Raw genomic sequence first — 14,612 nt, forward strand, 5'->3', positions numbered from 1 at the left:
GACTCTGTGTTGTCAGTAAATGGTTAAACTTTCAACGCATGAGTCATGTGACAAAACAACATGGCGCCGACCACAGCAGAGTTTGTCTTTGGGAGAAACACCAACAAAATTACATCTGGTAAGAAAGCAAATTAAGTTTTTACATTGAAACCTGTTTGAGTCAAGATTAATGCCAAAAGTTTCATCCGATATGCCATTTGTAAAATTTTAGTGATTTATCACAAAAAGCCACGCTGCTAAACACAATGTACACTAATGTGTACTTCAGCGCATTTTTTTCCTTAGAAATCCTATATTTACTCTGCATTATCACATTGAGAATCAATGGGTTCATCCAAAAAAATGAAAAATGTTGCTTTCAGAGGCTTTATATGGAGTTAGGATAAAAAAAGGTGCATTTTAAACTGTTCTGAGACCAGTACAGACAGACAGCACACTGGAGGTAAAGTCATTCACTAAATTGGAAGCAAGGGAGCAAGGAAGCATCCTATAGCTCTCTATGCAGCTAAATGCATTCACTCCTAAAATCCGTACAAAAGTTCAGTTTCAGATGATATTTGGGCCACTCAACATATTTGGCAGACATGGGACAATGATAATCAGTACATAGATTCAGAATGTATCATGCTTAATTTTATTTTAACATGGTTGGTAGTGACTGGATAATGCTGGCCATTAATTTAATCCGAATTGACAACTTAGTCCCACTGTCTAAATACGTTGCCATTCATTTTTAGGAAAACTATTTGCTCTAGATTTTTTTTTCCTGTTTATTAAGTGCTACTAGTTACAAATCAAAATGTCACACTCGGGTCTCAGGAGGATAAATATGGGCTTATTTACAGATGAGGTAGCAGTACCTTGTAAACATCAAAATTGTCTATAATGGCATCAAAGCAAGTGTAGAGATCATTAAGGAGGGTGACGACCTATATTAGACAAAGAAAAAAACATTAGAGCGCTTGAAGGTAAAAAAACAAAAACAAAAAAAAAAACAGAGTTATTCTATGGTTCAGGTGTAGGTTGCTATACCTGCATAGGTGTGCTCTCTGCTGATAGAGCGGTGAAGCCCACAATGTCACTAAAGTAGATGGTGACAGAGTCAAAAGCTTCTGCCTGCACCGTCTCACCCCTCTTTAGCTGCTCTGCCACTGAACTAACATATACAACAGAAATGTTACAGGCACACACGCATTATCAATGCTAGTGCAAGTTACAACAGCAAAAGACCAAAGAACATAAGGCCTATGAGATTTAACCAATGTGTACACAGCTACAGTTATAGTTTAGTATTTCATTAGCGTGTATTCTGTCGGGTACTGTCAACTGACTGAGGGAGGATCTGGTACAGTAAAGCTTCAGCCTTGCGTTTCTCCTCCAGGTAGGCTTGAGTTCTGTCCTCTACCAGCTCTTCAAGATTATTAGCGTACTGCTCCATGCGAGACAAAAGATTATCCAAGATATTACTTCTGTGCTCCCTGCAACAGAGATAGATGAGAGGCAGAGAGACAAACAAAAATGGAGGATGAGAGGTGAGTACAGAGTATAAAACATTAGGTTAGCATGAGAAAAGTAGCTCAGTTGTTTGAAATCTTATAGAAAATGGGAAATAGATGGACCAGACACAGAATACAGTGATGTGGCATAGTGGTTAAAGCTTTGGATTTGTAACTGAAAGGTTGTAGGTTCAAATCCATGAGCTATGTAGTATCACTGAGCAAGACACTCAACCCCAGGTTGCTCTAGGGAGATTTTGAACTGTCAAGCTGCTTTAGATAAAATTGTTTGCTAAATGACTTACTAAATGTGACAGAAATATTAAAGGAAACTGAAGGTAACAGCAAGAACTAAAAAAAGGGTCAAACCTGTTCTGTTTGCGGAGTAATACACTAATGTGGTTGAACTCGGGTCTGTCTGAAGGTTCTTCAGCCCAGCAACGCTGCATCAGCTGGCCCAGCTCCTCACTGTGGGCCTGAGGGTTCACTGATGGCCGCAAGTATGGCCATTCACCCAGAGCTAATCGATCCACAATCTCTATAAGAAAGAGACAGAGAGAGAGAAAGAAGATAATTTTTAGCTACACTGCAAAAAAAAAAAAAAGTATATATATATTTAAAAAAAAAAATAATAATAATAACAAATTCCATTATAAAATGAGAAATTAAATGAAACACATTTAGGGAGGTGTATGCTTATAGCAAATAATAAAATCTGCCAATGGAACAAGCAAAATGCACTTATATTCAAGATATATTATGTAAAAACAAGTCCTAGTGTATTATACAGTTTAGGTTATCAGATAACTTTATCTTGTTTTCAAGGGGTCATAACATGCCTATTTTTATTATTTTAATATGTTCCTTGAGGTTCACTTGTAATATTAGTAAAGTGTTTTGCAAAAAAAAAAAAAAAAAAAAAAATCATATATTTGTAAAACATGATTATTTTCCACCTTCATTCTGACCCTCTGTCAGAAACGCTCAGTTTTGGTGCTGCTTCTCCTTTAAGACTTTACAGTAAACGGCCACTGTTCTGATTGGCTCTTTGCTCTTGACTGACCTCCTCTCTTTACTTGCCATCTCACTGCTACTGGCCATGCAATGGAAGTGATAATGTAAAGTAGGCATTGATGTATTGTTGTGGAGGCGGTCAGATGCAAATGTCTACCACAATGTGATGTTTTGGTAGCTGTGTTTTGGCAGCTTAGTTTAAAAAAATTCTCTTTTTGCAGTGAGGATACAATTTTTAGTTCTAAAACTTACAGTATGTTTTTATAGTACAATGACCTCTTATATGTAAAAAGATCAAGGACAATTTTTATTCTTCATGTCATGACCCCTTTAAGGGTGTTTTAAATATTTTTTACTGGAAAACAAGTGGTGTAGAACCAACAGTATCAGCAGGCACAAGTCCTACAGCATGTCAAATTGCTTTCTTTCTTTCTTTCTTTCAATTATCTGTTGCATCAGAGTATTTTTTTTTTTGTCTTGTTCCCATGAACTCCCACAATGTTTTATCTCTAATTTCCATCCTCTGCCTGATCTATGTCAGCACTATCCATCTAGCTCTTACTGATCTGTCATGCTGGAAGAAATGTCTGTATGCTACCACTCTAAAAACACTCTCTGCTCCTGCTGAGACATTTCATTGACAATTTAGAGCTCGATGAAACCTCCTGAAAGCTCTTCAAATTCTCAGCTGTCTTTACTGCTACACAAAAATTGTGTTTTCTTAGGTGTGCTGGTTGATTGGTTGACCAAACACACACTAGGTTGATTGGTTCCCAAGTCCAGAACTGTAATCTTGGTAATCCAATAACCTAGGTGACCAGATGAAGGTGTGCTGGAGGAGACTGGTATGATCTCTTCTCCTGTGTCAGTTCTGATTATAGTGATGACCTCATGAGTTCCAGGGGCGTTGACAACATACCCTCTGTTCATCATATAAAAGACATATAAACATACATATATAAAGTCCCATATCTTTCTTTTCTGTATTCTCTTTCACTTGATTAAGCCCATGAATAAGATTAGGAAAGCAAGAGAGGGAAACAGAATGAAAGAAAGTGAATATTAGTATTTGTGTATGCGTGTGTGTCTGTGTGAGAAAGAACCGGTAAGCCATTTAGTGTCTCTGAATTTAATATAAAATGACAACTTTTCTTTGATTTCATTTGATCTCAAATTATAAATGCAGTTACTGGCTGCATCAGGAGTAGCAATGGAAATGTTTTAGAACCTGAATGTTGCATGATTTTTACAATTTATGGCAATCAGGAACCCAGCATAATCAAGTGGAATCAAGAGGCAAAAAGTTTTTTATACACAAAATAACTAAAAAGTGATTGAATGTAAAGAGCAGATACTGCAAGACGAGCTCTTCACCCTTCAAGTGTTATTCTCCACAAACAAAAGAAACAAAAACAGGGGACATAATGTGTGTTTGTGCATGTGTTCAGGGGTGGAAAGATAATGTCAAAAGTGTTCCTCTTCAGACAAACTGAGAGAATTTGGAGTGAGAAGGATGATGTATTGGCAAATTAAGAGTGTGAACACACTGTGAGAGTGTGTTTTTGAGTGAATGTGTTTTTGTGCATACATAAGGATTTTTTATGTATGTAGTAAAGAGGGGATGTGTATGCGTGTGAAAGAGAATATGTTTGTATATCTGTATGTTTGCACACCTGTGAATGACGTCTGTCTGTGTTAGTGAATTTGTTGACTTCTCTGAAGAACCTGATTCATTAGTGTCTTTCATCCCTGTCGATGCCGAGACTCTTAAGGGTAATTTGAGTGAGGGCTCTGAGTTTCACTGAGAGCAGAGACATGCGTCAATATTTTAAAGCATTTTGGGAAAAGACAGAAACTGCTGAAAAGACCAGTGGCCAGATTAAGAAAAATAAAAACAACTACTATTTTCTGTTTTCTTCTTATTTTCTAACTTAAAAATATTTTGTAGTCTTACAATTATTTTACTATAATATAATATAATTATTATAATAAGTTAAGAATATTTTGTATTCTTATGATTATATCTTCTTATAATTTATCCTAAGAACTTTCTTAATATTTTTTTTCAGAGGATTTTTCTGAATCTGGTCTTCAATCAGCCAAAAAGGGTTCATGTCACCCCACTCTTGATTTCACTTCACTGGCTCCCTGCAGCTGCCTGCATCAGATTTAAGACATTGACTCTGGCTTTCAGGACAGCCAATGGAACCGCACACTTTTTCTTCAATTAACCTCGACAGGCCTATGCGCCAACCTACTCTCTGCGATCTATGAATGAGTGCCGCCTGGTGGTCCTATCACAAAGAGGCTCAAAGTCTATTTCACAATCTTTCACTTTCTCTGTTCCACTGTGGTGGAATCAGCTTCCAACATCCACACGAACTGCTGATACCATCTCAACTTTTAAAAACCAGCTAAACACATTTGTTCTGTGAGCACTTAACCAATCCACACTAATTGCACTTACTACTGAACTTAACTTGCACTTACTGTACAAAAAAATAATTAAAAAATGACTGTCTCTTTCTTCTGTGCTAGCACCTATACTACTCCAACCACCTTGAGAGCTTGGCAGTACAACACTGTAGATGTTGTTGAACTTTGTATGACAAATTGCTTGCTATGTTCCTCATTTGTAAGCTGCTTTTGATAAAAGCGTCTGCTAAATGTAAATGTAAATGAATCCAGCCCCAGCTTTGACCAGCATGAATTGCCATGATGGCCCAAGCTGGTTTATGCAGGTTAGTGCTGGTTTGATGCTGGTCTAGCTTTTTGACACACCACCTTATTGAAACACCAGCACATTAGCATCACATGCTGTGGAAAAGCATTTGTAACATGCTGGTGACAAGTTGTGCTGTTTTATTTTTTTTTTCAGCAGGACAGTCTCTTTGAGCTGCACGCAGTTAGATCCTGAACTTTAACCCCAAACATTTTTCAGACCCCAAATCTCAAAGAGATGCAAATAATTTCAAATGAGCAACACATCAAACCAGTCTCTGCCATTTTTCTTCGTAAAGAAAAAACAGAAGTTTTAGCTTTAAGGTTCAGGGTTTAAGGTCAAAGACAGATTTAAGATCAAAGGGCAGATTATGGTTTATGGTAAAGGTGTAAATTAATGCAATGCACAAGGGTCAGCAGGATTTTATCTCTGACCTTTGGGGCTGAGCGCATCTCCCTCCAGGTAAAAGACTCCTCTGCGTAGTGCCACCTCCTGGAGGATGATGCCAAAACTATAGACGTCACCCTTCTGCGTGCCGCCAGGAGGAAAGCACTCCAACCTCAACAGCTCAGGAGCCATCCACAGCTTACCTATTTGCAAGCACATGCAGATTCACACACATACACAAAGATAGGGGACTGAGAGTGAACAGCAAGATGGTGACTGAGGTTTGTATCTATGTTTGAAAGTGCGCATATGCATGAGTTTAAAGTGGTCATCCAAACTAGTTGTGGAAATCTTTAAGGTGAAGTGTGTAATTTATTCATTGTCATTATTCATTGTTTTCTCCTACCCCAGCTTAATATGTACTGACAACTGTAAGTAAGCCATTTATAGGTTGATTGACCTGAAGCTCTGTGGTGCTTTCAAAATATTACTCTGACAGAGCAACATTGGCTCAACCACTGGCATGGGTTTGGGGTGGGACTATCTGTTTGTCCAACCCCTGGCAGATGTGGGGACTGTTTGGGAACTTGTCTCTTATTTTCGTTATTCCATTTGGTGCTGCAAATAGTGCAGAAATTACACACACCACCTTTAATCATTTGAGTCAATATGACAAATTTTTCAATGTGAAGTGATAAAGCAGCACAAAAGGTCACATGACTGACGTGCATAATAAGAGTGGGCGTCCTCTGTGTCTGACTCCGTCCTGATGCTGGACAGCCCATAGTCTGTGATCTTTAGCACAAAACGATTGTCCACCACACAGTTAGATGACTTCAGGTTGCCATGGGATACAATCACACTGTTATGGAGGAAAGCCATGCCCTAAGGAGAGAAAATAATGGCAAGAGAGAGAGAGAGAGAGAGAGAGAGAGAGAGTTAATCGAAAATAAGTGTATGAAAGAGAAAGCGAGAGGCCAGGGATGAAGAAAATTATCACAAGTAATCACAAAATAAATAAGGTGCATCTCCCATGTAAAATACAGAGAAGTTTGAACACTTAGTACCTTCACTATGTCACTGATCAGAGAATATTTGAACATCCAGTCTAGTGTGATGCTTTCATTTTCCAAGATGTCCTGTACACAGATACAGAAAAATCACATAGATAATTGCATAAATCTAAACATTTGTATGTCTTTTTTTATCAGGCTGGTAATTTTAGATCCAGCACATTTAAAACATTAACACCATCCATACAAACCACAACTGAGATCTTCCACAACCACAATGTGCATGTATGCTGCAAATTTGTCTATGAGCGTGTATCTGAATATATGACTGCGAGTGTGTGAGAGAGAGATTGTGATTGCATACAGTTGAAGTCAGTTTACATTTCATAAAACTCAAATTTTAACCACTCCACAGATTTAATATTAGCAAACTATAGTTTTGACAAGTCGTTTAGGACATCTACTTTGTGCATGACACAAGTAATTTTTCCAGCAATTGTTTACAGACAGATTGTTTCACTTTTAATTGACTATATCGCAATTCCAGTGGGTCAGAAATTTACATACACTAAGTTAACTGTGCCTTTAAGCAGCTTGGAAAGTTCCAGAAAATGATGTCAAGCCTTTAGACAATTAGCTTCTGATAGGAGGTGTACTGAATTGGAGGTGTACCTGTGGATGTATTTTAAGGCCTACCTCAGTGCCTCTTTGCTTGACATCATGGGAAAATCATAAGAAATCAGCCAAGACCTCAGAAAAAAAAAAAACTGTGGACCTCCACAAGTCTGATTCATCCTTGGGAGCAATTTCCAAATGCCTGAAGGTACCACGTTCATCTGTATAAACAATAGTACGCAAGTATAAACACCACGGGACCACGCAGCCATCATATCGCCCAGGAAGGAGAAGAATTCTGTCTCCTAGAGATTAATGTAGTTTGGTGCGAAAAAAAAGTGCAAATCAATCCCAGAACAACAGCAAAGGACTTGTGAAGATGCTATCCACAGTAAAACAAGTCCTATATCGACATAACCTGAAAGGCTGCTCAGCAAGGAAGAAGCCACTGCTCCAAAACCACCATAAAAAAGCCAGACTACAGTTTGCAAGTGCACATTGACCCAAGTTAAACAATTTAAAGGCAATGCTACCAAATACTAACAAAGTGTATGTAAACTTCTGACCCACTGGGTATGTGATGAAATAAATAAAAGCTGAAATAAATCACTCTCTACTATTATTCTGATATTTAAAAAAAAAATTTTTTTTTTTGGATTTTTCCCCTTTTTTTTCTCCCAATTTGGAATGCCCAATTCCCAATGTGCTTTTTTTAAGTCCTCGTGGTAGCGTAGTGATTCGCCTCAGTCCGGGTGGCGGAGGACGAATCCCAGTAGCCTCCGCGTCTGAGACCATCAACCCGTGCATCTTATAATGTGGCTTGTTGAGCGTGTTGCCACGGAGACATAGCTTGTGTGGAGGCTTCACGCCATCCACAGCGGCAACCACGCTCAACTCACCACGCGCCCCACCGAGAACGGACCACATTATAGCGACCACGAGGAGTTTACCCCATGTGACTCTACCCTCCCTAGCAACCGGGCCAATTTGGTTGCTTAGGAGACCTGGCTGGAGTCACTCAGCACGCCCTGGGATTCGAACTAGCGAGCTAGCGAACTCCAGGGGTGGTGACATTTCACATTCTTAAAATAGTGATCCTAACTGACCTAAGACAGGGAATGTTTTCTATGATTAAATGTCAGGAATTGTGGAAAAACTGAGTTTAAATGTATTTGGCTAAGATCTATGTAAACTTCTGACTTCAACTGTATATGTGTATATCTTGTGTGTGAGTGAGATTGAATGTTTATTAAGAGATTGAATGTGAGGGTCAGGATTTGCCTAGATTATGGGGAACAAAAGTCCCCACAAAGAGAGTAAAACCTTAATTCACCAACAGTACATTGTGGTTCAGTGTCGTTAGCTCAATATAAAAACTATAGAAGGAAAAGTCCCCACCATGCTAGAAAAACAAACCTGCAGACTTCCTCGAGGGCAGTATTCTGTGACGATGCAAATATTGGGTGGGTCGATGCAGGCACCAATAAAACGTGTCAAATGCTCATTCTGCACATCTCTCATCTGAAGAACAAAAACACAATTATTTACAGTACATCCTTACAAACATTTACATAACATTAACACTTTTACTTGTCAGTGGCTTGTGAATTTATTTCTAATGATTACAACTAGTCTAGCAGATACTGTAAAACCATTCAGCATAGCAAATGAACCACAGCACAGACTCACATGTTTCAGTTCAAACAACACTTTCCTCGTTAACTCAATGCGCTTTCTGCTGATATATTTCATTGCCACAATGTTGCCCTGGGGAAGAAGTAAGTGCATACACATAAACATGTAGACATGTTTCATGCAGTATAGCCATTTGCATTTTGAAGTTGCAACATGTATGCATGTAAATATTAAACCATGGCAGTAGATTGGAATAACATTCAGACGGATCACTTCAGTGTGTGTTCAATACCTTAAAGTAGCCAGTCTTAGCAAACACTTGGAAATTTCCATCACCTGTCAGCAGTGATCCATAGTTTGAGCCTCTCTAGAGACAGAGTGAGATAGCAAGAGTAACTATGAAGAGAAGTAGATGACTATGTTAAATTGAAAAATAAATGGAAGAAAGCTGGAGAGGAAAGGACTTGAGAGGATAATTGTACCAAAACTTTTGAAAATGTACAAGTTCCATATAATCCTTGAATGAGATAAAGGTAAATATGGCTTGCTGTCCGTGATGGTGGGCTCAAGCACGAGACTAGACTTTAAAGCCACCCCCTCACCAAATTACTTAACCATATAAAGCCTGACATATGAAATAATAGTCAGAATGTTTTTTTTTAAATTTTTTTTTTTTTTTTTTTTTAACCTATAGACAAAATCGGATTTTATTTTTTTAATTTGTTTTTGAAAACGTGATTTATTTATTTATTCTGTATCATGTTTGATACATCTGGCTTTAATGGTCATTATCCTCCTAAGACACATGAAATATGTTGTATATAGGGTTGCTACTTTTGATACAAATTAACCTCCAATATGTGTTATTAATAAAAAAATGTATCTCCTTTCTTATATGTGAAAATGAGAACTTTCCTGACCCATGACTTATATATTTCTTTTATTATTATTTTTCCGATTATTTGTCTTCGTTATCTTATTTATGTATACATTTTGGTTGGTTTATACATATATTTGTTAAATTTTTTATTTATTTTATTATTTATTTTTCCTTCACCTGTACTTTAAGTGTCTTTATCACTTAGTGATTGTATTCATTCATTGTTCGATCTCTGTCATTTTTTACATCTTACTGAACATTTATATAGAAAAAAATCCACAGTATAAGCACAATGTGTGGACTTTTCAAACAGTCCCTTACCACGCCCTCCACAGTATTAGCACATTATAGCACAATGTGTGGACATTTCAGATGGTCCCTTACCCACATTAGGCAAAATTTCCAACTTATATCAATGCTAAATTAGCGATCTGGAGCGATTTCAAAGTGACATCATCTGACCAGCTTAAATACATGACAAATCACGTCCCTTATTGATTCGATACGGGATGCAACATTTCATCTTTAAATACAGAATGATCCTGTATTTTACGGGATGGGTGGCAACCGTAATTGTATAGGACTTTTTTACTCTTAGCCCATAAATTTCACAGTAGTAAATCTTGGGGTCTCTTATATGGACTCCCTGGGCTTTTCAGAGATACCAAATGTTTGGAAGTTTGGCCATGACACCTTCTTTTCCTTGGTTTATAGAAATGTATAACTTTGCACATCAAATCTAATAAAAATAATAATTACATTTGAAAAAATTCAAAAAACAATCACTATCATATGCTTTTTAAGCACCAAACACTACACTGACATTAAAAAGGCAAAATTGTAGAAACTAGGAGGTTACAATAGTAATATGCCATCATAATAGCTTGTAATGTAAACACTGATTTCTTTATAATGACAGAGCAGGCTGCATATACTGTATATAAAGAATATATAAATATCAGTTCCCACTTTAAATATATCTTACAAAAAATATATGTCAGTATTTTTTATTGTGGTGGGCATGGATGGAATAGAATGATGACTGAGAAATACAGGTGCATCTCAATAAATTAGAATGTCGTGGAAAAGTTCATTTATTTCAGTAATTCAACTCAAATTGTGAAACTTGTGTATTAAATAAATTCAGTGCACACAGACTGAAGTAGTTTAAGTCTTTGGTTCTTTTAATTGTGATGATTTTGGCTCACATTTAACAAAAACCCACCAATTCACTATCTCAGAAAATTAGAATATGGTGACATGCCAATCAGCTAATCAACTCAAAACACCTGCAAAGGTTTCCTGAGCCTTCAAAATGGTCTCTCAGTTTGGTTCACTAGGCTACACAATCATGGGGAAGACTGCTGATCTGACAGTTGTCCAGAATACAATCACTGACACCCTTCACAAGGAGGGTAAGCCACAAACATTCATTGCCAAAGAAGCTGGCTGTTCACAGAGTGCTGTATCCAAGCATGTTAACAGAAAGTTGAGTGGAAGGAAAAAGTGTGGAAGAAAAAGATGCACAACTAACCGAGAGAACCGCAGCCTTATGAGGATTGTCAAGCAAAATCGATTCAAGAATTTGGGTGAACTTCACAAGGAATGGACTGAGGCTGGGGTCAAGGCATCAAGAGCCACCACACACAGACGTGTCAAGGAATTTGGCTACAGTTGTCGCATTCCTCTTGTTAAGCCACTCCTGAACCACAGACATCGTCAGAGGCGTCTTACCTGGGCTAAGGAGAAGAAGAACTGGACTGTTGCCCAGTAGTCCAAAGTCCTCTTTTCAGATGAGAGCAAGTTTTGTATTTCATTTGGAAACCAAGGTCCTAGAGTCTGGAGGAAGGGTGGAGAAGCTCATAGCCCAAGTTGCTTGAAGTCCAGTGTTAAGTTTCCACAGTCTGTGATGATTTGGGGTGCAATGTCATCTGCTGGTGTTGGTCCATTGTGTTTTTTGAAAACCAAAGTCACTGCACCCGTTTACCAAGAAATTTTGGAGCACTTCATGCTTCCTTCTGCTGACCAGATTGTTAAAGATGCTGATTTCATTTTCCAGCAGGATTTGGCACTTGCCCACACTGCCAAAAGCACCAAAAGTTGGTTAAATGACCATGGTGTTGGTGTGCTTGACTGGCCAGCAAACTCACCAGACCTGAACCCCATAGAGAATCTATGGGGTATTGTCAAGAGGAAAATGAGAAACAAGAGACCAAAAAATGCAGATGAGCTGAAGGCCACTGTCAAAGAAACCTGGGCTTCCATACCACCTCAGCAGTGCCACAAACTGATCACCTCCATGCCACGCCGAATTGAGGCAGTAATTAAAGCAAAAGGAGCCCCTACCAAGTATTGAGTACATATACAGTAAATGAACATACTTTCCAGAAGGCCAACAATTCACTTAAAATGTTTTTTTTTATTGGTCTTATGATGTATTCTAATTTTCTGAGATAGTGAATTGGTGGGTTTTTGTTAAATGTGAGCCAAAATCATCACAATTAAAAGAACCAAAGACTTAAACTACTTCAGTCTGTGTGCATTGAATTTATTTAATACACGAGTTTCACAATTTGAGTTGAATTACTGAAATAAATGAACTTTTCCACGACATTCTAATTTATTGAGATGCACCTGTATACCTCAAAAGCCTGTTGTATCATATTTGATACACACATTTTAAAGATGTTTTTCTATAAAATAATTACTTTTTTTTTAACCAAGCACAGGTTGCTTCAATTCAGCAAATATTGATTTTGAAATATCAGTAAAAATTTAAACATTATTGTTCAGCAAAGATTTCACAGCAAAAAAACATGCAATACAGTAAAAGTGCAGCCATTTTGGAAATTATATTACAAAATCTTCTACTTCCAGAAGAGCACGGAAATTTTCACCAGGAGATGGTAGACATTTAGTACATTGCATACAACAGGTTTTTCAGCAAAGTATTTATCATGCTGATGATGAAGCGTCTTTAGAATTCATGTATATGGTACGCACTGCTTTATATGGTTAATATACCCTTTATATATATATATATATATGTGTGCATTATGACTGAAAGGATTTAATGAACATGCTTCCCCTGAAATTTCATTTAGAACCCCAACATGTGTGTGTGTTACCAAAGAGAGTGTGAGTTTGCTGCCAGTGCTCCTCATGACCTTTTCCAGGTTGCTCATCTGAATGTCCTCCCAAGAGATCCTCCATAACTGAGCGACCAACTCCTTCTCCAGCTTCAGCTTTCTGTATGCATATATATATATATATATATATATATATATATATATATATATATACACACACACACACACACACAGTATATTATATATGTTTGTGTGTGTTAATGACCACATTTATGAAGCCATTATGTTTAAGATGTAGCCATATTTTCATATATCAAGAACCATATATTACAATTATAAATGATTAATCAAGTATAAAATTAACCGAAATATTCTTGCTCACTCTCACCTGTATACAAACACCATCACAGTGAAGATGATGATGAGGATGAAAAAGATCACAATGGAAATCATCTGGTGCATTGCAATGGTTCCTAAAAAAAGAGTGAAAGAGAAAGAGTGTGTGAAGTATTAAGCAGTTGGACCTTGATATCTGTAGAACAAGTGTACGATACCCACGTGCACGACAGGCAGGGTTGTCATTCTTAAACCCACATATAGGCACATCCAAAGGAATGTCACCCCCTGGCCACTGGATGGTCATCCCCGGCTGAATCTTCATCTTCTTCTGAGTGCCATTATACACTGCCACAATCTGTATCACAAAACAAAAAGTAAAAGATAAGAGGTCCAATTCAATTCTAAATCAGCCAGTTTGATCCAAGGGGTCAAGGTTTGGCTGATTAGCATGATCCAGTTAGCCCCTGCTGGTAAATGCCGTAACTACATAAGATTCGGGCAAAAAGCTTTCTCTATTGACAGACACTTAAAAGTAGCTGTGTATTCTGCTTTTTTTTTTTTTTTTTTTATTTGTTTTTTTTTTTTAATGTTAATTGCAAATAAAAACATTTTTGGAGGGCTTTGACTTCAACTTTGATGACAGAGCTTAGGATAGCTGCTAGTGAAGGGACTGATACTGTGAGCATTCTTGTGGTGCCATCAGCCAATCAGTGTTGTCATGGCATTATTTTCATGTAGCTACAAAGTATTTAGCCACATGACATTTATAGCTCAGGTGATTGTCTTAAAAAAACTGTATGGCAGAATTCATGTGCCATCCGAGCAACTACTATTGAGATAAATGGGAATGTGAACTGATAGTATTACAGACCTATTTGGTTTTATCCATATTTCTTTTCAATGATGAATTAAATTCTAAAAGTGCAAAGGAAAGCCGCAGTGATCAATGTTAGGCCTTCTGCAAGATCTTAACTGACAAAGGCAGCAAAAGCAAAACAGAAAACGGAAGTGGAGAGTTAACTGCAGCAGTGACAGGCAAGAATGTTGACAATCGCCATAGTTAAGGGAAAAAAATGACAGAGGACAAGCTTCATTCAGAGACCAGCTGAGATCTTTATTATCTATTCAGCATTAATGTTCATGCTCATGCACGCATACAAAAAACACTCCCCTGACTCAATATGTTTCCTATAATTAACTTTCCTACAGCTTGGCCTCCCAATTACCAATCAAGTGTCTTTCAGAAAGAAATTTTGTGTGTGCATGTGTGTGTGTGTGTGTAAATGTGTGTGCTCACTCTGATTTTAAATTTATGCCACCAATATGCCACTTGTAAGACTGTTGTAAGATTCAGGTGTTATATTATAATTCATTAGCCTCTAATAAATGCTTAACTGTTTGGATGGCACACACACCTGCAGC

At 37.6% G+C, this 14,612-nt stretch overlaps 1 protein-coding gene across 1 annotated transcript in view; it reads right to left on the reverse strand.

Moving 5' to 3' along the window:
• npr1b (natriuretic peptide receptor 1b) overlaps nt 1-14,612 on the reverse strand; it is a 66,729-nt gene that overhangs the window by 6,467 nt on the left and 45,650 nt on the right. Inside the window, exons 7-19 of the mRNA XM_051721972.1 lie at nt 13,410-13,545; nt 13,240-13,324; nt 12,891-13,011; nt 9,175-9,249; nt 8,937-9,014; nt 8,664-8,768; nt 6,687-6,758; nt 6,345-6,504; nt 5,667-5,822; nt 1,866-2,034; nt 1,332-1,478; nt 1,033-1,156; nt 861-929 (exon numbers count right to left, since the gene is read on the reverse strand). Coding sequence (XP_051577932.1) covers nt 861-929; nt 1,033-1,156; nt 1,332-1,478; nt 1,866-2,034; nt 5,667-5,822; nt 6,345-6,504; nt 6,687-6,758; nt 8,664-8,768; nt 8,937-9,014; nt 9,175-9,249; nt 12,891-13,011; nt 13,240-13,324; nt 13,410-13,545 — 1,497 coding nt within the window. The remainder of the gene's footprint in view (nt 1-860; nt 930-1,032; nt 1,157-1,331; nt 1,479-1,865; nt 2,035-5,666; nt 5,823-6,344; nt 6,505-6,686; nt 6,759-8,663; nt 8,769-8,936; nt 9,015-9,174; nt 9,250-12,890; nt 13,012-13,239; nt 13,325-13,409; nt 13,546-14,612) is intronic.

Source organism: Myxocyprinus asiaticus, chromosome 16 (assembly GCF_019703515.2).
Source record: "Myxocyprinus asiaticus isolate MX2 ecotype Aquarium Trade chromosome 16, UBuf_Myxa_2, whole genome shotgun sequence".
Classification (NCBI taxonomy): domain Eukaryota; kingdom Metazoa; phylum Chordata; class Actinopteri; order Cypriniformes; family Catostomidae; genus Myxocyprinus; species Myxocyprinus asiaticus.